The 26,086-nt window shown below is 36.8% G+C and overlaps 1 protein-coding gene across 2 annotated transcripts in view; it reads left to right on the top strand.

The window, feature by feature from the left end:
• The window catches only part of UBE2Q2 (ubiquitin conjugating enzyme E2 Q2), a 60,042-nt gene that overhangs the window by 14,797 nt on the left and 19,159 nt on the right, over nucleotides 1-26,086 (top strand). The window contains exons 3-9 of one of the 2 annotated variants that reach the window (XM_057723504.1): nucleotides 1,077-1,181; nucleotides 8,535-8,591; nucleotides 11,077-11,217; nucleotides 14,140-14,224; nucleotides 15,605-15,665; nucleotides 16,560-16,650; nucleotides 24,416-24,474. In XM_057723504.1, coding sequence (XP_057579487.1) covers nucleotides 1,077-1,181; nucleotides 8,535-8,591; nucleotides 11,077-11,217; nucleotides 14,140-14,224; nucleotides 15,605-15,665; nucleotides 16,560-16,650; nucleotides 24,416-24,474 — 599 coding nt within the window. The remainder of the gene's footprint in view (nucleotides 1-1,076; nucleotides 1,182-8,534; nucleotides 8,592-11,076; nucleotides 11,218-14,139; nucleotides 14,225-15,604; nucleotides 15,666-16,559; nucleotides 16,651-24,415; nucleotides 24,475-26,086) is intronic. The other variant, XM_057723505.1, reaches the window with a different exon arrangement.

The raw sequence follows: 26,086 nt of genomic DNA, 5'->3' as shown, positions 1-26,086 counted from the left end.
ACTAAACAGAACTTATTGGTTGGATAACAAATCCATGGTGGGCTTTACTGATTTTTAAGCTTGAGGATATTTTTTGATACTAATTTACTGCTCAACTTTCCTCATTTTTACTTCCTCCATTATCCATTTTGGAAAGGCTTGTTCTTTGCTTTGCCCATTCTAATTCTGTGTCTGTTTTCCTTAGTCTTTCATAAACCTGCTCCTTTCTCTTCATCTCTTTTCTTGGTTAGAGACATCCAGGAAACTGTTCCTGACCAAGTGAAGTAGGTTGCCTTACTTGCTGCCAGTCAAATCTACTGATAGTCTACCACTCTTCTTAAGCCATAATTGGTAAACTTACACATTGAAAACAGCTCTTTAAACAATGAAAAACATGTTTGTGCACAGATTTACCTTGCTTAAAGTAAATATGCTTTAAAAAAAAAAATCCGGATTTAAAAATGGAAGTGAGTTATTCTTTGCAGTTTTCCTAGTGAGGTCTTTTTAAGACAAACACTTAAGAGCCTACTAAGCGTTTTCACAGAAGATTTCATTTAATCTTTGCCCTTATGAGATGGTTTTAATTTCCTGGTTTTACAGATAGGGAGACTCAAACTCAGGGTGTTAGATACTGTATCCTGGTCACCAGAATTCCAAGGCTCTGTCTGCTAGACCACATTTGCCTCTGTACTTTTAAATGAATGACTGTGAAATATATAATTTTGTAACCCATGTGCAACAATACTGCCTGTTTTTTGTAGCCTTATTAATGTATTAATGTACTCTTGTAAGTTACTAAGAAAAGAAGTTAACAGCTGAAAATTAGACAATGTCTGGAGCTCCCCTTCCTCTGCCATTTTGTTGAAGTCATCCTGCTGGATATCAGTTATAGAGGTTGCACTAAAGCCATAGTAACTTTCTTACACTAGAAGCCCCTAAAATATTTTCTAAAGACTGTTATTTTATCTGTAGGCTATAACTGAGCAGTAATAAACTTTTTTCCTTTCCTACTGGATTAGTTACAGTCGTTGTAGCATTATTCATGTTGTCTAAGGGCTCTTTAACATGATGCTTATTTACTGAAATGTGTTTTGTAGCTTCGTCAGCAATTGAAGTGGTTGATATGTGAACTCTGCAGATTATATAACCTTCCTAAGCACCTGGATGTTGAGATGCTAGATCAACCACTACCCACGGGTCAGGTAAAGTAAAAATTCTCTAGTGTTCAAGAGCTAAAATAAATTGTTGCAAGCACAAATAAAACTAAGATGATTTCTCAGTATTATACAACTTATTTGGAACTTAGTTTTTGTTTTCCTGTTAAATTGTTTTGTTTGTTTTAGATACTGAAAATAACCTTTTCATTCTTGGGAGCTGCTGGCATTTACTAGGACGGGCAGACAGTTGTCCCCCTCCCCACCACCACCTTTTTGTTGTTAATATTTCTGGTTTCGAGAACTGTTCCTTGCTTCTGCAATTGTTTGCTTTTGTTTATTCGTTTACCTTCACATGGAATGCCATCTCTCTATGCCCATTTGTGCTTCTTAACTCCTAACTCAAATGTTGTCTCCTTCAAGCAGCAGAAGTACTCACTACCTCACCACCACCTCTAACTTATCTGGATTTCTGCATTTACCTATTTAGGCATAATTTATTGATTTGTACTATAATAAAGATTTAGCTCTTATACCACCCACTTACCTACCCACCTCCCCTTCCTAAAATATCATTATATTTAGTCATATGAATAATCACCACTTATCATAGGACTTTTCTATTATGATATTTCCTTTGTACAGTGTTTTGTTTTGCAATGTCTTCCTTATAATAATAATAATTCTTAGTTTAAAAAAGTTATGTTGTACCTCTTTTCTGTGAGATCTCCCTCTCTTCTGGAGCCTTTGGTTCTTCTGCACCAGTCTTGGCAGGTTGTTTTCTGGGCTGGCTAGTGAGCTGTCATCTTGAAATTTTTCTTGTCTCCTCTGCTGAAGTAGTAGACCCATTGTTTTCAAATTTCGTGTTATCTTTCTTGGCTTACCTCTTCTCATTTTGCCTGAGTAAAATGATTTTACTCAAGTAAAATCTCAAGAAAACATGAAGGGTTAGTACATTTCCTGAGTTCTAAAAAAATATCTATATTTCTATATATATCTATATCTGTGGCACCAGACCACTGTGGGTTTGCATCTTGGTTCTACTGCTTATTAGCTGATTATATAATTAGCTTGAGCTAATTACCTAGCAGTATATACATCAGTTTCCCATTTGCAAAATGGGGGAAATGGTAGTAATACCTATATTTGGGGAGAATTATAAAGATTAAATGAGTTGGTGTTTGTAAATCATTTAGAGCAGTGCCCGATGCATAGTAAATGCCCAATAAATGGTAACTGCTGTTATATTCTGCCTTCACTTGATTGGTAGTTTGGTTGAATATATAATTCTAGGTCGAAAATAATTTCCCCTCAGAACTTCAAAGACTGTGCAGTTGTCCTCTAGTTAGGGGTGGTGTTGAAGCCTGATGCTGTCCTGAATCTTAGTCATCTCTGCATGACTTTCAGGAAGCTTTTAGGGCTTTGTCGTTTCCTTGTTCTGAAATACCATAACGGTGTCCTGAGTTGTGGTTTCTTTGTTTTTCTGTTGTTTTTGGGCACTCAGTATGGATGGACCTTCTCAAATATGGACTGTTGAATTTGGACTTTCTTCTTGGGTAAATGTTCTTGTATTTTTTTCTGTGGTAACTTTCTCCTTTCCATTCTTTATTTGTTCATTTTGGAATGCATACTAATAGGAATTTAGACCTCTTCGCCTGAGTCTTTGTATCTCTTATTATCATTATATTCCGTCCCTTTGTGTTAAGAAAAATGTTCCAGAATTTGAAATTATCTTTCAATTTTTGGAAATTTTATTTGAACAGTCATAACTTTAAGTTTTATTTTGGTTATTTATTGCTGCTTAACCAGTTACCCCCCAACTTACTGGCTTAAAACAACAATTTAATCTCTCTCTCACGATTGTGTGGGTTGGTTAGACTTAGCTGGAGTTTTTCTGCTCACCTCACTGTGCAGTCAACTAGTGGCTGGGACTCGTAGTTATTTGGACATGTGACTGCACTGGAATGCCCAACATGGCTTCTTCACTCACATGTCTGGTGCCTTGCTGTTTCCTCAAATGGCCCTTCTCTCCACATGGCATCTCATCATTCCAGGATCTCTTCATGTGGCTTCTCTTTCTTTTTAAGAAGGTATTTTCCGGATTTTTATTTTTGGCTTCTAAGAGCACAAAAGTGGAAATTGCTAGGCTTTCTTAAAGTTTAGATCTGGAACTGGCCCAGTGTTGTTTCTACCATGTGTATTTGTTAAAGCAAGTCACAGGGCCAGCCCAAATTGACAGTGGGAGGGGTCCATATAAGGGGTGAATGCTGGGAGGTGTGGTTCATTGCGGGTCCTCTCCAAGGATGAACCATAAGTTCTTGTTCGCTGATTATTCCTTATTCATAGCATTCTATTTTTGTTTTATCGATGTAATATATTCATAAGTGTCTTTAAGGAGTTACTTTGATACTCTCCCTCAAGCATCTCTGTTACTCTTTTAATAAGTTTAATACGTGTTTAATAACTTTTTTCTAGTTTATCTTGGTCTTTTTTTTTTTTTCTTTTTGAAGACTTTCCTCATATCTTATTCTGTGTTGCTCATTCATATTTTTTCTTTTTTTCCATTCATATTTGAGAGAGGTGCTAAAGGCTGATTGGCAGTTCTTTGTGGCCAAGACTTGTCAACTGATAGCTTTTAGGAGGAATTTAAGCTGACTTCAACCCCCTATCCCTCACACCCTGTTTCCAGATATAATCATAAATGATGACTAGAGCTATTTGGTTTCTCTGGACAATGAAACCTTATAATCTCTTGCTTGAGATAGATATGTATGCCTGAGTTCTACTTAAGGAGAGCAGTGTGTTTTGGTGGCTGAACAATCTGCTCTGTATATCTGCTTTTGGTTAATCTATGTTTTCAATCCTATCCACCACTCCTGCTGTTGCGTGTACCTGGCGTCTGAGTCAAGAGCCTGTCCAGGGTGCTGTGGGACAAATTAGCCTCCTGATTATCCCCTAACCTATGGCTTTACTTGTTTGCTCTATTAATTACTGTTCTTCCATTCGCTGTCATCTTCCAGCATAAGTGAATTCTTCTTTCTGCTGGTAGCCCCCTTTTATTTTTTGTTACCATTGTGTATTTGCAGTGTTTATTCTTCATTGTACGTCTTCATTGTAATTCTAGTGGAGCCTCAGGAAAGAGATGGTAGAAAAACACATTTTGTGTTCAACTCTACTTCTTTAGAATGTCTGCAGCTTAGGTTTTTCACTTAACAATATATCACAGACACAATACATACAGATCTACTTTGTTTTTCATGACTATGCATATAATTACATGCAGGGCTATAGCTTGTGAATTACATGAAGAAATTTCCTGATTTTGAATCATCCTTGCATTCCCATAATAAACATTCAGCAGCTACATAGGTTGGTTGTTGGGGGTGGAACACAATAGATATGATACTTTATTTTTGGATTTTTCTACTTTAAGTGAGATTGCAATATAGTCTGTTTCCTTTTAGGCTCTTCCTGTTTCATTTTGGTATCAAGGTATAAGCAGTCTCATAACTTGACAAGCTTTGTGTGTTTTTTTCCTAAGATTTAGAACAGTTTAATATTCAATTGGGGGCAGTTTTGACTCCCATGGGACATTTGGAAATATCTGGAGATATTTTGGATTGTCACAACGGGCTGGGTGGGAGGATGTGCTATTGGCTTTTTGTGGGTAGAGGGGATGTTACTAAACATACTACAATGTCAGAACAGTTCCCTACAACAGAGAATTATTTGACCCAAAGTATCAACAGGTCCAAGGTTGAGAAACCCTGTTTTAAATGAACATCTGAGCCCAATCCATTTTTCTCTTCTGCGTATTAGTCTATTTAGATTTTCCATTGCTTCTCTCAGATTTAGTAATTTTAGATTCTAAAAAATTGGTTACTTCACCTGTACATTTGAAGCTGTTGGAAAGATGTGTGAAGTACCCACTTTTTGCGTCACCGTCCTCTGTGGCTACGACCCTCTTCTCTACAGTCCTCTTGATTGCTTGTCAGAGGCTTGTCTGCTTTGTTATGATGGTCTTTTGAAAGACTTGGCCCTTAGTTTTATTTGCTAAATCAAACATTTTTATTTTTTGCTCCAGTCGTAATCGTTTCTCCTTTTTCTTTTTGGTTTACTGGATCAATGTGATTTAAGTTGTTTTTTTATCAAACACTTAAGGGTATTTGTTTTCTTCTGAGTGCTGTTTGACTTTATTGCACAGGTTTTGAAATGTGGTATGCTTATTTTCTAGTTTGTCTAAAATTTCTAAATATTTCCTAAGTAGTTTTATTCCATCTCTTGTTCGTATTACTCTTCTTATATTTTATAAGAAAAAGTTTTAAATAATATGTATTGAAAGCATATAAACGTAAGTTTAGTATAACAAATAGTTATAGTGAATACCTGGCAACTATTACCTAGCCACCACCCAGATAAAGAAATAGAACATTGCTAGCACTGCAGAAATCTGTTGTGGTTTTTTTTTTCCTCCACCCGCCCCTTTATTTATTTATTGGCTGAGTTGGGTCTTGGTTGCTGCGTGCGGGCTACTCATTGTTGTGGTGCGTAGGCTTCTCATTGTGGTGGCTTCTCTTGTGGAGCACAGGCTCTAGGCTCACAGGCTTCAGTAGTTGCGGCACATGGGCTCAATAGTTGTGGCTTGTGGGCTTAGTTGCTCCTTGGCATATGGGATCTTCCTGGACCAGGGCTCGAACCTGTGTCCCCTACATTGGCAGGTGGATTCTTAACCACTGTGCCACCAGGGAAGTCCACACTGCAGAAATCTTCTGCAGGCTTCTTCTGGATTATCATTGCCCTGTATACTTATCCTCCCCTTACTTTTCTCTAGTTTTATCACTCATATATACGCTCCTGAACAATATGGTTTAGTGTTGCCTGTTTTTGAGCTTCATGTTAAGAGTTACACTATCTATGTATTCTTTCGTGTCTGTCTTTTGCTTAACATTGTGAGTATATTTATATTGTGTGTAGCTGTAGTTCTTTTTCATTGCTGTAGTTATTCTGTTGTTTGAATGTACCATAACATGCTTATCCATTTGACTGTTTACTGACATCTGGGTTGATTCCAGTTTGCTGTTAGGAACAGTGCTACTGTGATCATTCTTGTCTGTAGTACATGGTACACCTGTGTAGGTATATCTCTGGACATGTATTTAGCAGCTGGATTACTGGGGCATAAGGGTCAATTTCTTCCTAAATTCAAGAATTACTTAGAAAAAATTTTGTAAAAGATTCTCAGGCAGCTTTGAGGTTTTTAGTTTTTCACTGCATTTGGAGGATAAGGCCTGTAACCTTTTAGCTGCATTTGCTTAGACTTAACCATTGATGTTACTGTTGTCTTTGCTTATTGCTGTTTCTTATGTCTCATGGTTGCCCCTCTCTGAAATACATCTGTGATTAATGTCTTCTTTTCTAGAAAGGATTTGTGGGGATGTGTATGAGAGTGTTCCTTGAATACTCAATGTCTGTTTTTATTATTCATTTAATGAATGTTTATTTGACTCTGTGTAAAGTACTCTATGTAAGTGCTGAGGATCCGGTGCTGAACACACACAGGTATGCCTCCCATCCTGATGGAACTAGATATAGAATTCTAAGTTCATAATTGAGTCTCTTCCAAGTTCTTTACACTTTTTTCTTCTGGTATTTGTTGTTACAGATGAAAAGTCTGATGCCTGTCTGATTCTTAGTTCTTTCTCACTATTTTTTCTTTCTGGAAGTCAGTATGGTTTTTTTCTTTAATTGTGAAGTATGGGGTTTTACTTTTCAACATTCCTTTGGGGCATTCAGAGCCACTTGATATTATGAAGTCCTTCTTTAGGTTGGCAATATTTGTCTGTGTCTTTCCCTCATCTTCTGAATGAATGGTGGATGAATATTAGATCTCTGTATTCCTATCTCCATTTCCCTTGATTCTTCTCTTATTTTAATCACCCCCTACCCCAAATCTCCTGTTTCTCCACATTTTAGGGGAATGTCAGAATGTCACAGTTTGGTTGTCTACTTTAGTCGTAAATATTTTGTTCATTCAGGTCCATTGTACTCTCTGGCCCCTGTGAGTTTTTGTTTTTGTTTTTTTTTCTTTGAAGGCAGATCTTTTTGATTTCCCAGAACTCTCTTGTTCTTTATATAGTAATCTTTTTAGGTTTTGTGGATGCATTATCTTCTCAATTACCGCTAAAGTTTCCAATTATTAGATTTTTAAATTCTGTTTTATTGGCTTCATTAATAATGCTTCAGGTCGCTTCTGCTTGTTCCACTTGGTGTCTTTCTTTCAGATCGCTAGTTTTCTTCAAATATCTGGTGGTGCTTGGTTATCTGCTCATTTATAGATGAAGTATACCATTGATCAGTATCAGTTGTTATGAGTGTCCTCGGCAATTGTCAGTCTTATCTACTGTGGCCTCACCCTTCTGGTTTTACTTACCTGTGCTCTGCCTGTGGCATGTGAACGGGGAAGTGCTGGCAGGTGGACTTTCCAACTCCTGAGTAAAAAAAGGAGATAAACCTATTAAGAGGTTTTGCTGTTGCATTGAGTTACATTAAAAAATTATCTTTTCTCTCTGGTTTTGACACTCACACTGAGAGGCCAGCAGGGTTGGCCTCATATAAGTGTGATCCTTACCAGCTATAGTTGGAACAAATACAGTAAGAATTTCTGGGGGAGGAAAATCCTACTGAGTTTATATAGTGTGTCCTAGACAACTGTGCTCTGGTCTAGGAAGCTTGTCTTTATGAACTCTGACAAAACAGGGTATGAAGGCCCTTCTTAAAAAAAACCCATAAGATTCATTGTGAATGAGTGTTAAATTGTGTTTTATACAGAAATGTTGTGGTAAATGACATGTTGTAAAAAACAAAAAAAAACAAAAAAACAGCTCTTTAGTGAAATGGTGATCATTTTATAACTTTTAGTTTTGTATAGCCTCTCTACCTTTATAACACATTTGACCTTTTAAAATGTAAGAGTAGAATTTATGAAAAGATTTGGGCTTTTCAAAGCTAAAAAGGTAAGTATTTTAAGGAACCCATGGTTTGGGGTATTTTAAGCAAAAGGTCATTGGCCTTATACACATAGCTGTATGGATAAAATATTTTCTTATTTTAAAGCAGAATATGTTTAAAATTTTTTTGTTTTGCTTTATATTTGACTAATTGCCTTTGTTAATTTCTAAGGCATCTTAAGTTGAATTTTTCAAAATTCTTTCGTCTTAAAAAGCTGATAAATATTGTCAAATCAAAGCTGAATTTAAAAGTAAATGATTTCAACTTTAATAGGCTCTGTTAGTGGAACTGCAGTGACCGATGATTGATAGTTTGTCCCTAAAGTCTTCTAATGTACTCAGTGTGTACTTACTTGTTCTGTGTAGGTCTGGCAAACTCTTTTCTTCTTTTCAGAATGGGACAACAGAAGAAGTGACTTCAGAGGAGGAGGAAGAGGAAGAGATGGCTGAAGTAGGTATTTTATTAAGAATAACATTTCATAAGTATCTTCATTTTTGAACATTTTAGCAATTTGCTAATCTCCTTTATAAAACCACTGTTAATATGGAATAATAATAGGCACATTGTATTTGGAATTTAATACAATTTCTAAAATCTGGCTTTACCTCTAATTCATGGTATGCTTTTTAGCAAATTGCTTATCTAATATCCTTGAATTTGATTTCATGGAAAATAAGAGCTCTTAACATTTAGCACTAAAATTATATTTACATTTAATAGTAATCAATACTTAACCTGATTTGGTTTAAGAATAGGAACTACTAAGTTTCAAAAGTTTTGTGTTTGAATTAAAGGAGAATTTTGAGAACATTTCAGAGACTATTCACTAGAAGTAATGAAAACTATCTCATGTTGAAAAATCATCTAAGAATATCTAAGAGGAAATTCCAAAGACACTGAGCTTGCATCAATTTAGTTTCCAGCCATTAATAAAATTTTAGAGGTTTTCAGGCTCTGAAGCTTTGTGTTTAAATTCAGACTTCGTATTGAAGATATGTGTCTCTACATTGACCTGATAAAAGGTATTTGAGTTCCACAGTCTTGGTTTTAAAACATTTTTCTGTTTTGAATCTTATAATTAATTCAGGCTATTACCTTATTTTTCTTGATTAAAAATTTAAATCTAAAGTATACTTCTTAGAATGTCTTAGAACTAAAGTAGTTGTAGGTTTATTTTGTGAGTCTGGAAGTAAAATAATTCTCAACATTCTTCAATTAGAATGATTTTTGGGGGGATAGGAGTTTTTTTTTTTTTAATGTTTTCATGCAGTTTAATTTAGGAATAAACTGCATTAAAACATTATACCTTTACCATGGATCCAGTGTACAATAAAGTAGACATTGTACTCAGAATTTATGTACCTTTCTTTTTTCCCCTTACAAGATAATATAAAGAAAGGATAGTAACATTTAGGGAAATCTAGAAAGGTAGGATGGACTTTGGAGATGTCAGATTAGGATGAGTGAAAAGATACTATAGGCAACTAAAATGTGGCAAAAAGGCCCAGAACAACCCTGGTCATTGTGTGTTTGGGTACATTGGAGGCTGTCCTTTCGGGAGATGAAGATTGCTGTGCTGGGGTCTTGGAAAGCAAGTTTGGCTAGAAAAGGCAGATGGCTAAGTCTTGAATTCGAGACAAACATGCTTATCTTTGGTGTGCCTGTTGATAAGGCCTTAAGCAGAGAATTGGGTACTGTGAATATTGTTTTGTAAAAGATGATAATGATGGATTCTGTTCTGTGTTGATTCATACTGGAGTGGAGAAATTTTGTGGGTTGGGACGTGGCTGAGGTTGAAGTTGGAGGAGGAAGAGGAGATACAGGCCAAGGGTATTTGTGGGAACTCTGACAAAAACAAGTGTAGGATGGAAAATTGTAGCTGAAAGGTGCAAACCAGGGGAAGGGAGCTCCATGAAGTCATAAGACAGGGTGTGAGTAAGAAATGAATGTAATAGGGATTGAAGAGGTAACAGTCTAAGAAAAAGACCATTGAGTCTGAATGAAAGTCATCTAAGTTAACCTGGTCTAGAAATCACAGTGAATTAGTCTGCTTGATAAGGTGGAGATAAAGTATAAACTACTTCTTTAGAGATTTTGATGGTTGAAGTAAAGTTAGAAGTAAGATCATAGAAAAAGGTTAGGATTTATACAAATCTATGCAGAATTTTTAAATGTGTAAGAGCAGATGATAAGGAAAAGGTGGGAGGAGAATGATGTGCTGATTAAAGATGTTAGCCTAGTGATGATATTCAAATTCTTTTTCTAACTTTTTTCCTAATTATAAAAATCACTACAGAAAACTAGGAAAAGCGCTAAATGTCTCTTGATAATTCTTAGTATTTCAGTATGTGTCCTTCTATTCTCTTTTTTTCTATGCTTATTTTGGCATAATTAAGATTCTGTATATTCAGTTTTGTGTTCTATATTTTTCATTTCATTATTGATACAGAAGAAACCATTATGCTGTGTTGGCATTTTAATGGTCTTCTGGTATCCTGTTGAAGTAAGTTAGCCCTTCTGGTATTTTGCACATGAAGATTTTGTTTTTGTAGTTATAAAGTCGAAATAGGCGTCTTTAGGCCTGAATCTGTGTTCACATTTTAACTAGTTTCTTAACTAAATCTAATAGATTTCTAGAAGGCAAGTTAAGTTTCTTGGTACCTCATGCTAAACTGTTTCGAAAGTTCCTCTTAATAGGAGACCTCAGATGGCTCATTTGATAATAGTTATGGCTTTGTAAAACTATTAAATATGCTTTACTCAGATTCTAGCTTTAAAATATAGGATATAAAAGGAGAGAACCTTTTGAATTGAATGTGAAGGCCTTTCCCCCCCTCCCCATAGGATACATGTGTTCTCTCCTCTGTTCTCTGAGTCAAGAATAGTTTAGCTTTTGGCGTAAGCCTGAATAAGCTAAATTTTTTATTTTTTGTAGGATATAGAAGACTTGGATCATTATGAGATGAAGGAAGAAGAGCCTATTAGTGGGAAAAAGTCAGAGGATGAAGGAATTGAAAAAGAAAATTTGGCAATATTAGAGAAAATTAGGAAGACTCAAAGGCAAGACCATCTAAATGTGAGTATGTGTAAATATCTAGAATCTGGACTTTTGTGGTTAAGTAATTACAGTTGACCCTCGAACAATGCTGGGGTTCGGGGTGCTGACCTTGCATAGTCAGAAATCCACGTGTAACTTTACAGTCAGCCTTCCATATTCATGGTTCCACATCCGAGGATTCAACTAACTACATTTGTGTAGTATGTATTTATTGAAAAAATCTGCATATTAGCGGATCCATGCAGTTCAAACCTGTGGTGTTCAAGAGTCAGCTGTGGAGGAATAATATGAATACAGGGCAGTTCAATCAGACAGCGATCTCGGCCACCCCCGCCATCCCTGCCTTGGTTGTAGAGTCAGCCATATGTTTTGTTGCCCTGGTGCTTTTTTGTTTTTTTGATTTTTCCTTTCTAACATTTCTCATCTATTGATAGCCACTTTCTACCTTATTCATCAGCTTTTCGACTCTGTTCATCTGAAATCATTTACTTTCCAACCTGTTTATCCTGTTTTCTCTTCTTATCTGTCTCCTATGGGATCTGTAAATTTAAATTCAGCCTCTCCTACAAAGTATAATTCAAATTCTTTCTTCTTCATGAAGCTGCCATCTGGTTGTCCTGCCCTGACTGAACCAGAAGTAATTTTTTCTTTTGACTTAACATCTTTTATGTGAAGCAGCATGGTGACAAACACAGCTGTGTGGCTTCAGTTTCCTCAACTCTATAATGTGGACATTATATACCATTTAGATGATTCCTGGAAATAATAAGAATGATGTATATAAAATGCCCAGAGTAGGGGAACATGAAATGAAAGTCTAGCTATCCATCTCCGCACTTAACGATTCACTTACTGCCTTTGTGTTAGAGCTTTTTATCAAACTCAAGAAATCTGAGGACCAGTTCTTTTGTCCTGAGCATAGGTTCTCAAACACAGGGAATGAGGTGTTAGGCAAGGAGATGATGAGTGTTGTAAACAGGTAGATTACTCTCACTTCTTCAGTTACTGTGTTAATGTAATTGGCACATCTTTCTCTAGAGAGCAAAGAAATTTAGCGAAGCCCTTATCTTGATTATTAAAAAATAAATAAATAAAGCTTGTGGTATCCAAGTTAAAGATATTTACTATACTTTCTGTATCTTGGGATTGCTTCCAGTTTGTGTGGTGTAGTCAAAACAACTATGAATTATCAAACACTGTGACATACACTAAGCTAAGTCCTTTAAACTTTACCTTCCCATTTAATTTTCATAACCACTCTATGAAATGTTCTTCGTATTCTGTAGATGTGAAACTGGGGTTTTAACCCATCAAGTAACATAGCCAAAGTTACACAGCTAGGAAGTAATATCCTTTATAGACCTGATTTTCTACCCTACCTCAAAGTGTAGTGCAACTTGTAAAGGTGCAACATTTAAAATTTCCCAAGGTCAGGTTTTTCTTTAATTCAGAAAACATTCTAAATGTTTTTGCCTTATAAGTAGTTCCATTCATATTCAGTCTTAGGATAAGACAGGTGCATTTTCATCCTCAGAGAAGTTGGAACGCTGAAAAGAACTGAAACGAATTGCATGTATGTGGACATGTTTCTCTGTTTCTTAATATGTAAACTAAATCATTAATATAACATTCTTGTTTATAGTCTGATTAAGGGAAGTGCTTCAGTTAATGTATCATGTTGAGGGTCTTCTAGTATTTTAAAAAATGCATGGAGCCACTACACATCTATTAAAATGGCCAAAATCTGGAACACTGACAACACCAAATGCTGGTGAGGATTTGGAGCAACAGCAAACTTTTCTAACTGCTGATGGGAATGTAAAATGGCATAGCCACTTTAGAATGCAACCTGGCAGATTCTTACAAAACTAAACACATGCTTACCATACAATCCAGTAGTTGAACTCCTTGGTATTTGCCCGAATGAATTGAAAAGTTATGTCCACACAAAAACCTGCACATGGATGTTTATAGCAGCTTTGTTCATAATTGCCAAAACTTGGAAGCAACCAAGATAACAACTTGAGTAGGAAAATGGACAAATAAACTGTGGTACATCCAGGCAATGGAATATTATTCCCTGCTTAAAAAAAAAGTAATGAGCTCTCAAGGACAGGACATAGACATGGAGGAACCTTAAATCCATATTATTAGGTGAAAGAAGCCAATCTGAAAGGCTGCAGACTACGTTTTCAACTATATGACATTCAGAAAAAGGCAAAAGTATGGAGACAGTAAAAAGATGCGTGATTGCCAGGGGTTTGGGGGTGGGGGTGGGATGAATAGGTGGAGCACAGAGGGCTTTTAGGGCAATGAAAAGACTTTGTATGTCACTATGATGGGTGGATATGTGTCATTATACATTTGTCCAGGTCCATGGAATGAACAGCACCAAAAGTGAACCTTAAGGTAAATTATGGACTTCAGGTGTAATGATGTAGCCAAATAGGTTCATCAGCTGTGAGAAGTGTACCTCTGAAGGATGCTGATAGTGAGGGAGCTGTGCAGTGTGAGGGGCAGTTATATGGGAGCTCTGTACCTTCCTCTCAGTTTTGCTATGAACCTAAAACTGCCCATGCCAAACAAAATTGTAAAGAAGAAAAGATTAATAAGACATTTTTTTTAATTGATGGAATTTGAAATAGACCCTTAATAGTTCTAGGCTATTGGAGTGGCCACAGTGATCTGGACATAGGTTAGCCTTTTTCTTTTTTTCAGATGAGAAATAGTAAATGAATTAGACCTGCCCCAAATGTATATTCCTGTTGAAACTTTATGATCATTGATTTAATTGAACTTAACTTTTTTGACTTCTTAAACTGTTACATGGTGATCCATTTTTACAATCTCATTGTAAATGTTTATTTCAGGTTCAGATACCTTAAATCTTTAGTTATTTGAATCAATAGATCCTGGTAAACAGCAAATTTTATGTTTCAGGGTGCAGTATCTGGGTCTGTACAAGCTTCAGATAGACTTATGAAAGAGCTCAGGGACATATACAGATCACAGAGTTATAAAACAGGTAAGGACCTCTGGATCTCTGCTGTTGTCCTTATGCCCTTTTAAATTTTCAGATAGTAACTTCATTTCTTATAGCATAACTGGAAAGAAACAGAAATGTTTATTAACTTTATTTTAGGAATGTGAAACACTGATCAAGTTACCAAAAGATGTCAGGGGTAAAATAGGATGAGTTGACTTGTTTGGATTTTTTAAAAACTGATTTTACAGACACATAATTTTCTGTCTTCTTGCTGACAGGGATTAACTCTCATAAGATTTTTATCTTCTGGAAGAGGTACAAGAAATATCTACTTTGGAAAGTAAATAAGATGAATATGTTTTATTGTATAAACAAAGAACTGTTGCTAAGTTGATCTTTGTTTTTGTTTCTTTTTTTCCTCTTTTTGAAAACAACATAATCAACTCATTGTAGAGATAGTTAATGGTATTACTTTTAAAATAGGCTTTAAAAAAAAATTTATAATTTGACTTAAGAGTTCTTTCTTATCCAATAAGACTTAAATATAGTGGAACCTCTCTCTACTTGAAGTAAAATTCCCTCATTTATTGCAGAGAGTCTTAACAGTATTGAGTAAGGGAAAGAGCCAGACTTTAGTTTGTTAGCAAAGGTGGCACTGTGGTCCATTCACAATGTTTTGGAGTGACCAGATCTGTCATTAGCGCTTACTCAAAACAGATAAGCAAACCCCCCCTGCTTTATAGAGCCCAAGATAAGTCAGACTTGTTTCTGAGATTATTAGAAGTTTTGGTGTCCTAATGGTTCTTCTTATAAGAAGTCTAAAAGTTTGTGTGTAGAAACGTAGTAAAGTTAAATATTTGAATACTGGTTTATCCTAAAATGTTCAATCATCACTTGTTTGTTATAGCATTATTTGTAGTAGCAAAAAATTAAATTAATAATAGATATATGGTGGAATTAAGTTATGGCTTATCCATAAAATAAATTTCTGCAGGGTTACTGAAAAGATTGATAATAAATTTCCATGTACTAAGTTGGGAAAATGCCCCAAAAAGTTGAAGAAGGATTATAAAACTATGTGTAGCGGGATTCCATTTTAAAAGAAATGTTTGCATATGCATAGGAGAAAAGTCTTACATACATATGATTTTGCATAATCTTTTTTCTTTTCCTTCTTACAACTAATGGTAAACAGTTTTCAACCCAAAAAATCCTCTTCATTGTTGGCTTTAGTTATCTATCTGTTAAGGGCATAAGAGACTCAGCTCCAGCATCCAAATATTTGTTATACAGCTTAGTTGTTCCATGTTTTAATAGCAAAATTTGTAGCTTTTGTTGGCTATTTAGTGTATACATTTACACCAGAGCAATAGTTATGAGATCAAATGAGAGTAACTAACATGCCCTATACCTTTACAGGGATTTATTCAGTGGAACTCATAAATGACAGTTTATATGACTGGCATGTTAAACTGCAGAAGTAAGTGCTTTTTTTTTTTTTTTTTTGATAATTTAATTAATTTATTTTTTAGAACTTTTATTGAGATACAGTTAACATACAATAAACTGTATATATTTATGTCTTCAAATATAAGATCTTCAAATCTTAGCTTTTTTATGCTAACCTACTCTTTTTAGTGGTAGCATATCACAGTGGAGGTTTTTTCCCCCCTTAATTTGATACTTATTTACTATGGCTTTTACTTAAAACTTTTCAGACCCTGTTTCTGTAGAAATAGTTCTTAAGTTGTTACAATGAGCTGTTTCTTGGGCTAAGTAAGTAAAGTGAGAAAGGAGGAGGAGAAAAAGAAGGGCCTTCTGTGGGTTGATGTTTCATGGAGCTAGTGAGACAGCTAGGAACTGTACAGACAAAAGTGTATAAATACCTTGATGAGATTGACTGTAACAACCAGTTTATATTTGAAATAAGAAATTCGAGTAGGACCTGAATATAGAACAGTTGTAGACAAATTTAGGTTTTGTTAGTGATTTCACTTTTTCTGGTCTTGTCCATGGTAAATTTCTCTCCTCGAACCCCTTGTCTAATAATACAGTTTTAGAGAAGGAGATTAAATTTTTTGAGTTCTTAAGAAGATTATGTACATATGACCCTTTACTTTAGAATAACTGTTAACTTTTCATACCCTTAGAAGAATAGATACTGTGATCTCTTTTTGGACATTTAGTCCCAAGGAGTTGGAGGCTATAGTAATTTTGTTTTTCTGGGGACCATAGAGCAGCTTTAGACCGTCTCTGTTTGGAACTTACGCTAGGGGCTCTGTTTTAGCTCTAAAATGAATGGTTCATTTTTGAGGTTAGTGAGAAAAAAAATCTGACTTTTTGTTTGAACTGTTTTTTGTTTTGTAATTCTTAGGGTTGATCCTGATAGTCCTTTGCACAGTGATCTTCAAATCTTAAAAGAAAAAGAAGGCATAGAATATATTTTGCTTAACTTCTCTTTTAAGGTAAGAAAATTGTAAGGGGACTCCGTATGCTTCTATTGGCAATGTATATTTGTACAATTGCTTTGGAAAACCATTTGGTATAACTTGGTAAAGCAGAAGATACTCAGACCCTCTGGTCCAGGAATTCTCCTCCTAGATATATAACCTGCAAAAAAATGAGTACTTAGATGTACCAGGAGACAAACACAAGAATGTTCAAAGCAGCACTGTGTATAATAGCCTCAAATAAAAATAACCTGAGTGTTCTAATAGAATGGAGAACCGTGGTATTCATAAAATGGAATAGAGCTATGTGCAGCAAGATAGATGAATCTTAAACACAGTGTTGAGGAAAAGAAACCAGATCCCCAAAACATGTTTTGTACAATTTCATGTATATAGCTCAAAAAATAGGTAAAACTAAATTGTATTGTTTAGGGCATGCGTTCTCACTGGAGGCAGTATCCCCCCAAATGGGGTGAAAATTGGCCCTTGGAGTGAAAAAGTCTTAGATTCTACGACGGTCTGTAGCCCTTCAAGGGGCCACAGTACGTAAATAGATACACAGAAATTTTTGTGGGGGAGCAGGACAGGGAGGAATTGGGAACAGATTATTCTAAAAAGGTTTCTTAGGGGAACAAAAATGAAAAGGCTGAGAAACATTTATGGATTCATACTTGGGTAATAAAACTATCAATAGAAATGAAGGTGTGATTACCACACAGTTTAGGATAGCATCTAGGTAAGAGGGAGCGAGTTGTGAGCTGAAAGGGACACCTGAGGGCTTCTTGTTTACTGGCTATCATCTGTTTTTTGACCAGGGTGGTGGTTGTGTGGTACTATTTCATGCTAATGTGTAACGGTGTACCTTTATATTTAATGCACTTTTCGAAATTTATGTGTTATATTTAAGTGTTTTAAAAAGATGCTAAAAAAGTAAAGGTTAAAACAATGGAATCTAGATAAAATGTATTGATTTACTGTGGAATCTGGATAAATGTAGTGGTTTTAAATCTTTGGTTAAAAAAACTAGGAAGTGTTTCTCAGGGGTTGTATTTTAATTATTTGGAGCTTCTTTTTGACCTGTTCTTTGAAGTTGAGAAAAAATCGTGTGACAAGTTATCTTACAGATAAACATTTTTTTTTCTTCCCATTTCAGTTAGGTAGACTTCAATGCATTAGGTGCTATAGAAGGCTTGAGGACAATGGGGCATCTAAAATATAATCCCTGTTCTTCAAAAGCCTGTAGTCTTTCTGGGGAGAAATCTGTGATGAGAACTGTAGGGCTTTGGAGATCACGATGAAGAGTCTGGGAGGTTACCTTAATGCAGGAAAAAGCCAACAGGGGTCTTTAGGCAGGGGCATGATTGATCTGTTAGGCCTTTTTTTGGTGGGGGGGGCGGGGAGCTGCGTTGGACTTCATTGCTGTGCGCAGGCTTTCTCTCTAGCTGTGGCGAGCAGGGGCTCCTGTTTGTTACGATGCATGAGATTCTCATTGCAGTGGCTTCTCTTGCTGCAGAGCACGGGCTCCAGGTGTGGGCTTCAGTAGTTGCAGCACACAGACTCTAGAGTGCATGGGCTTCAGTAGTTGTGGCTCACGGGCTTAGTTGCTCCGAGGCATGTGGGATCTTCCTGGACCAGGGATCGAACCCGTGTCTCCTACATTGGCAGGTGGATTCTTAACCACTGCACCACCAGGGAAGTCCCTAGGCTTTTTATTTTATTTTTGAAAAACAATTAGTATGCCTTCAGCATCAGAGTGGAGTTTGGATAGGATAGAGTAGATTTCTGAGAGACTAGTTGGGGACTTTGATTTTAATCTGGGCAAAGAGTAATGAAGGTTGGTAGTGGTAGGAATAGGTCAGAGTAGATGGATATGAGATATTTTGAAGGAAGAAAACAAAAGACATGAAAGGATACTTTTATACTTGCAAAAAGGAGTAATTTTCTGAAAGCTGCTCACCTAGCTTTTGTGTGTGTATATTCTTGTTTGGGCTTATATCCTCATTTATGATCAAACTTTCTTCAAATAGCCCAAATGTCAAATGTCATCATTTTCCCACATCTTTGTTATTGTAGAAATTATTGTGGCTATCAACTGGGTTGTCTTCCTAGAGCATGAATCTGGTATATATTTACTGAAATTGCTAGTGACTGTATTTTTACTGATTCATACAGTGAAAAAAACCCAAAACCTAAGAATGTATCTTTTTAAAAAATACATGCAGAGTATTTTTAACCTGAAATCTAAACAGTTACATTAAACCTTATGCCCATATGCCCAACACTAAGCTTAAGAAATAGAACCTTATATCTTTGAAGCCTGATGTGGGCACCTCCTCTCTCACTTCCTCCTTTAGGGATATCTTTAAGGGAATGTGAAATCTTGACCAGGAAGCTGAAGAATTTGTGACTGCAGATAGTGTTTTCATTGTATTTTCCTGCTCTAAGTAGAACTTCAGGGAGTGGATGATCTGGGAGGTAAATGGTTGAAATTCTGTTAGATTTGTGTTTCAGGACCATGGTTCCTGGTACCAGAAAGAAGGGCCTTTGCTAGGGTTGAAGTATTTCTTAAGAGGCCTGGGAAGAATGTGATTGCCCTGAGCTAACTGACCTTACTAAGAGGACCTTAAACTCAATTGCCAAGTTATTAGTATTGGCATTCGTAGACTTTGGAGGATTAGCAGGTATGACTCAAAAGAAGGATTCACAGAAGGAGCATGAACAGTATTTAGGGCCTTGGATGGCCATGGTGACAACTTGAGAGTCATGGAGAGTAAGAAAATGAAACTTGAGATATAGTACGACAGAAGTATGGGAAAGCGGAAAGGGGCAGGAGGGAATGGAACCTGTTAGATTTGTCAGCAGCTTGGTAAGGAAGTGGTGGTTTGGCTTTTCAGGCCACATCTGAATTACTGAGTTGAATTTTGAGGTAGTACTTTATGATGAGACTGAGGTAGTACTTTAAAAAGGGTTTATTTAGATAAATTGAGTTTATAGTAGCAAGGATTAGAAAGATTCCATACCATGTCCTAAGATAGCTGGTGAAATTGTAGATTTGGAGAGGAGAGCATGGGGTTCACAAGAGCTTGTCTTCAGCTATTTGAAGGGCTGTGTATGTGTAAGTATCAGTTTGATTTTGTTTTTGATGAACACAAGGCATGACAATAGAATTAGTAGGTCAAACCATAAAGAGACAATTTTCAACTCAATATAAGGAGGTGATTTATAATTATTTAGAGCCATCTAGTGATGTAGTCTTTTAAAAATAGAATGTTCCTCATTTCTAAGAATAGCTTGAAAGCCCAAGATGTTGATTTGGAAATTGAATAACTTTATGAGATCCTTGTAAACCCTGAGATTCTTAGTTTCTGAGTTAGTGTCCCACAATAACTCACGCAAGCATGTGTGTGTATGTGTGTATTTATGGCCATATCACATGGCTTGTAGGATATTAGTTCCTTAACCAGGACTGAACCCGGGCTCTCAGCAGTGAAAGCACGGAGTCCTAACCACTGGATCATCAGGGAATTCCCTCTGGCATATCTATTTTAACAGAAACCTCTCCCCTCCCCCCCACCACCCTCCAATGCCTGTACCTCCCCCCCCCCGCAATGCCTTTTTATTTCTGTAAAATCTTGATTACTGAGTTCCAAGGTAGAGAGTTCATGGATTAGAATCTCTGGGTTTTGATGTAGAGTAGTTAATCTGAAGGATTACTTAAAATGAAAGCAATTCTCACTATCACATAATCAGTTAAAAGAGGTTTTTTAGTCACTTATTTGGGGTAACATTTAAAGAGCTGAAATACAGGAAATTAAATGAAGTTGTACTTTACCAAGCTTTACGTCTATGCCTTTCTTTATCTGTTAAATTGTAGATGAAAGGTGAGCTACTTATTTGGAAATGGATTTTAATAACTATCATTAAGCTGGTTTCTTGTGTGGGTAGCTATTTTTTTTCTGCCTTGCAGTAGATAGCTAAGATTATCTGTTTTAGCCGTCCAGAAGTATGCTTTTTATCTCCCTCTCCTATTAGGATTTTTTAGAATTAATTTAATTTATTTATTTATTTATTGGCTGAGTTGGGTCTTTGTTGCTATGCGCAGGCTTTCTCTAGATGCCGCGAGCAAGGGCTACTCTTCATTGTGGTGCGAGAGCTTCTCATTGCAGTGGCTTCTCTTGTTGTGGAGCACGGGCTCCATAGTTGTGGCTCTCTGGCTCTAGAGTGCAGGCTCAATAGTTGTGGTGCACGGGCTCAGTTGCTCTGAGGCATGTGAGATATTCCCGGCCAGGCATTGAACCCGTGTCCCCTGCATTGGCAGGTGGAGTCTTAATCAGTACGCCACGAGGGAAGTCCTCCTATTAGGATTGAATTTTCATAGTTTACTTGTTCCTCAGAATTTAATTTATTTATTGGCTGTGTTGGGTCTTCATTGTTGCACATGGGCTTTCTCTAGTTGTTGCGAGTGGGGGCTACTCTTCGTTGTGGTGCTCAGGCTCCTCACTGTAGTGGCTTCTCTTGCTGTGGAGCACGGGCCCTAGGCGCGTGGGCTTCAGTAGTTGTGGCACATGGGCTCAGTAGTTGTGGCTCACGGGCTCTAGAGCACAGGCTCAGTAGTTGTGGTGCACGGGCTTAGTTGTTCCGTGGCATGTGGAATCTTCCCAGGGCAGGGCTCGAACCCGTGTCCCCTGCATTGGCAGGCAGATTCTTTACCACTGCGCCACCTAGGAAGTCTGTTCCTCAGAATCTTAATTGAGGATGGATAGAGATAGGGAGTTAAAGTAAGGTACTGGAATTATGCTGGTTATTTTTCCAGTTAAAACTGTATTTTTGTGTTCCTTAGAAATAACCAAATGAAACGTTTGCTTAGCTGCTTTACCTGCAGATTGATTTTTTTAAGACGTGTTTGTTTCTTATTCTCTTTTATTTGAACATAGAAATTGGAAGTAATTTCTCTTAGACTTCCTAACATATATCTTCACGGGAGGCAGTATGCTGTTACTCTGCTCCTCTGTTGTAGGAAAGTGAGGTAGTCTTCTTGGCCCCTTTGCCACTAGAGACTGACCTCTAACACTCTTGGCCACCTCAGCTACCATCTTTACTTCAGTTCATTGAGAGAAGAAGTTTTGTTCTTCTGGAAACCTTGGTTTCCAGGACTGAAAATTTGAAAAAGAGAATTGTGCAGCCTGAGAATTAGCTGAGATTCTTTTCTCTCATCTTGCCTGTATGTATTGTTATCAAGTCTGATGATCTTTGTTAGATTAATTGGAGCAATTATCTATTTGCATTTAATGTTGTTATTACTATTTGGGTTTAAATCTAGTGTCTCATTCTATTTCTCCTTGCTCTGTGTTTTTGTTTTTCACATTCTTTTGGATTATTTTTTTTTTAATTACTCCAGTTTCCCACCTGTAGTAGCTTGGTACTTATCATCCCTTACTCTTCTTTACTACCTTACGATTACAGTACATTAGCTTGTCAAAGTATAATATAAATTTGTTACTTTGTTGCTCCTTTCCTTGTCAATGCAAAGACCTTAGAACATGTTCCTGCCAAATATGTGCTGTTGTTGTCATGCATTTTATTTCTATATTTATTTAAAACCTTATACATCATTATTACATAATTCATCAGTATTCATTTGGGTTTTTATACATATTAGCTCTTTTCATGGTCTTTATTTTCCAGGTTTCCTTCTAGGATCTCTTTCTCTTGCCTGAAGGATATCCTTTTCTGTTTCCTTTGGTGTGGGTCTGCTTACAGGAAAATATCTTTATTTGGATTTAATTTTTGGAAAGTATTTTTATTGGGTATAGATTCTTTTTTAAGTTAATTTTTAAAATTTATTTATTTAATTAATTGTGCTGGGTCTTCATTGCTGCACACGGGCTTTCTCTAGTTGGGGCGTGTGGGGGCTACTCTTGATTGCGGTGCACGGGCGCCTCATTGTGGTAGCCTCTCATTTCTGAGTGGGGGCTCGTGGGCTTCAGTAGTTGTGGCACATGGGCTCAGTAGTTGTGGATCACGGGCTTAGTTGCTCCGTGGCACGTGGTTTCTTCCTGGGGCAGGGATCAAACCCGTGTCCCCTGCGTTGGCAGGCAGATTCTTAACCATTGTGCTACCTAGGAAGTCCGGCTATAGATTTTTAGGTTGGAAATTCCTTTCGTTCAGCATCTTAAAGATATCATTCCTTTATTACATCTTCCATTGTTTTTCTTGAAGTATTCATAGTGGGTAAATCTTGTGAATTCTTTAATCAGTTTTGGAAAATTCTCAGACATTATCTCTTCAGATATTGCTTCTGTCCCATTCTCTCTTCTTCTAGGACTCTACATATATGATTAGCTTTGCAATACATTTCCCTATGTCTTTTTTATTATCTGCATTTTCCACACTTTTCTCTCTCCGCTTCATTTGGGATGTTTTCTGATCTATTTTTCCAGTATGTTGAATTTCTCTTCCAGGCCTCCACAGCGGTTAAACTCATCCATTAAGTTATTAATTTCAGTTATTGTACTTCTAAGCTTCAGAATTCCTATATAGTTCACTTTTATGATTTTAGCTTTCTGCCAGGGTTTTCAGTCTTCTCTTTTCTTGCACATATTCAGCATAGTTGTTTAATCTAATTTATTTATTTTTAAAAGTATTTATTTTATTTTTGGCTGCATCAGGCCTTAGTTGCAGTATGTGGGCTCTTCATTGTTGTGCATGGGCTCTCTAGTTGTGGCACGTGGGCTCCAAAGTCTGTGGGCTCTCTAGTTGTGGCTGGTGTGCTCAGTAGTTGCAGAGCACAGGCTTAGTTATCCCGTGGCATGTGGGATCTTAGTTCCCTGACCAGGGATGGAACCTGCGTCCCCCTGCACTGGAAGGCGGATTCTTAACCACTGGACCACCAGGGAAGTCCCAGCATAGTTACTTTAAAATCTGTGTCTGATAACGCTTATCTTGACCCCTTGTAGTTTTGTCTGTAGTTTGCTTCTCACTCTCTGATCATGTCATCTTTAAGTCTTGTATGACTGGTTATTTTTGGTGATAGACATTATATATGAAAAATTGGAGAGCTAATTTGAAGCCTTGGATGCTATTCTTCTACAGAGAAGATGTACACTTGCCCCCGTCAGGTGCGTGGGCACTAGCAACTCAGGATCACTGAATCCAAAAAGGCATTGAGTTGATGTAAAGGTGGACTTCATTCCCTGTGAGGGCAGTTTGTGGTTTGTCCTTCAGGGTCCCAACCTAAAGTGTGGGAGACTTGTGAAGGCTTCCCTTGGTGGACCCTGAGCCCCAGTTTTCATTTCCCTAGCTCTGTGAGTCTGAGTTCTATTCAATTCGTTAACCTCTTATCTTCCTCTCCTGTAATTGGAAGAAAAGCTGAAGGGAAAAAATAGGCCCCACTCTCTGGGGTTACCTTTCTCTTCCTGATCTTAGCTCTATAGGTATACATTTTGTCTACATTTTCTAGTTCTTAGCCAGAAGATTGATGCAAATTACCTAGTCTATCATTATTGGAATGGTTCCTTTATATAGTTCTATTGGAAGTGGAACTCCTTTGTGTATTTTATAAGTTTACCAATATACTGTCCTGTTTGGGTCTGATCTTAACTTCATTTTTATTTGCTTTGGTTTTCATTTCGCTTCGTTTTGGGGGACTGTTTTTTATGTTTATGACCCTCATTCATCATTAGATAATAAATGTACACATTCTATAGATGATTTTAAAATCTTCTAAATAATACACTGTTAATGGTATTCTTAAAATTAAACTTGGTTATTTGTTTTTTAGGATAACTTTCCATTTGATCCTCCATTTGTTCGAGTGGTGTTACCTGTTCTCTCAGGAGGGTAAGTTTAAGTGATTATTTTCTTTGATAGTCTACATCAGAATCATTTGCAGGGAGAGTTAAATGCTAGGAGGCCTAAAATGCTAGGCTTTACCTCTGGTTTCTGGTTTCTGATTCAGTAGGACTGGGGTAGGGCCTGAGAATTTGCATGTCTTAGATGGTCTCAGGTGAAGCTGATGTTCTAGGCTGGGAACCATAATTTGAGAATCATTGACATAAACCGTTATGTTTATAGGTAGAGGTGTTTTTGTTTTTGTTTTGTTTTTTAGAACTTTTATTGAGATAATTGACATATAGTAAACTGCATATATTCAAAGTGTACAATTTGGTATTTTTTTCTTTATTAGTAATATATATATATGGCAATCCGAATCTCCCAATTCATCCCACCCCAACTTCCCCCACTTTCCCCACTTGGTGTCCATGTTTGTTCTCTATATCTATATCTCTATTTCTGCCTTGCAAACCGGTTGATTTGTACCATTTTTCTATATTCTGCATATATGTGTTAGTATACGATATTTGTTTTTCTCTTTCTGACTCACTTCACTCTGTATGACGTGTCTCTAGGTCCATCCATGTCTCTACAAATGTCCCAATTTCATTCCTTTTTATAGCTGAGTAATATTCCATTGTGTATATGTACCACATCTTCTTTATCCATTCATCTGTTGATGGACATGTAGGTTGCTTCCATGACCTGGCTATTGTAAATAGTGCTGCAATGAACATTGGGGTGCATGTGTTTTTGAATTATGGTGTTCTCTGGATATATGCCCAGCAATGGGATTGCTGGGTCATATGGTAACTCTTTAGTTTTTCAAGGAACCTACATACTGTTCTCCATAGTGGCTGTATCAATTTACATTCCCACCAACAATGCAAGAGGGTTCCCTTTTCTCCACACCCTCTCTAGAATTTGTTTGTAGATTTTCTGATGATGCCCATTCTAACCGGTGTGGGATGATACCTCATTGTAGTTTTGATTTGCATTTCTCTAATAATTACTGATGTTGAGCAGCTTTTCATGTGCCTCTTGGCCATCTGTATGTCTTCTTTGGAGAAGTGACTATTTAGGTCTTCTGCCCATCTTTTGATTGGGTTGTTAGTTTTTTTGATATTGAGCTGCATGAACTATTTGTATATTTTGGAGATTAATCCTTTTTCTGTTGATTTGTTAGCAAATATTTTCTCCCATTCTGTGGGTTGTCTTTTGGTCTTGTTTATAGTTTCCTTTGCTGTGCAAAAGCTTTGAAGTTTCATTAGGTCCCACTTATTTATTTTTATTTTGGTTACTCTAGGAGGTGGGTCAAAAAAAGATCTTGCTGTGATTTATGTCAAAGAGTGTTCTTCCTATGTTTTCCTCTAGGAGTTTTATAGTGCCTGGCCTCACATTTAGGTCTTTAATCCATTTTGAGTTTATTTTTGTGTATGGTGTTAGGGAGTGTTCTAATTTCATTCTTTTATTTTTTTTAAGCTCTTTATTGGGATATAATTGCTTTACACCCTTGTACCAATTTCTGAGGTACACCAAAGGGAATCAGATGTATTTATACACATATCCCCACACCCGCTCCCTCCCACCTCTGCGACTCCCCCTCACCCTCTCTGTC

Source organism: Hippopotamus amphibius, chromosome 2, assembly GCF_030028045.1.
Source record: "Hippopotamus amphibius kiboko isolate mHipAmp2 chromosome 2, mHipAmp2.hap2, whole genome shotgun sequence".
In the NCBI taxonomy this organism is placed as follows: Eukaryota; Metazoa; Chordata; class Mammalia; order Artiodactyla; family Hippopotamidae; genus Hippopotamus; species Hippopotamus amphibius.
This window is presented reverse-complemented; position numbering and strand designations above follow the sequence as displayed.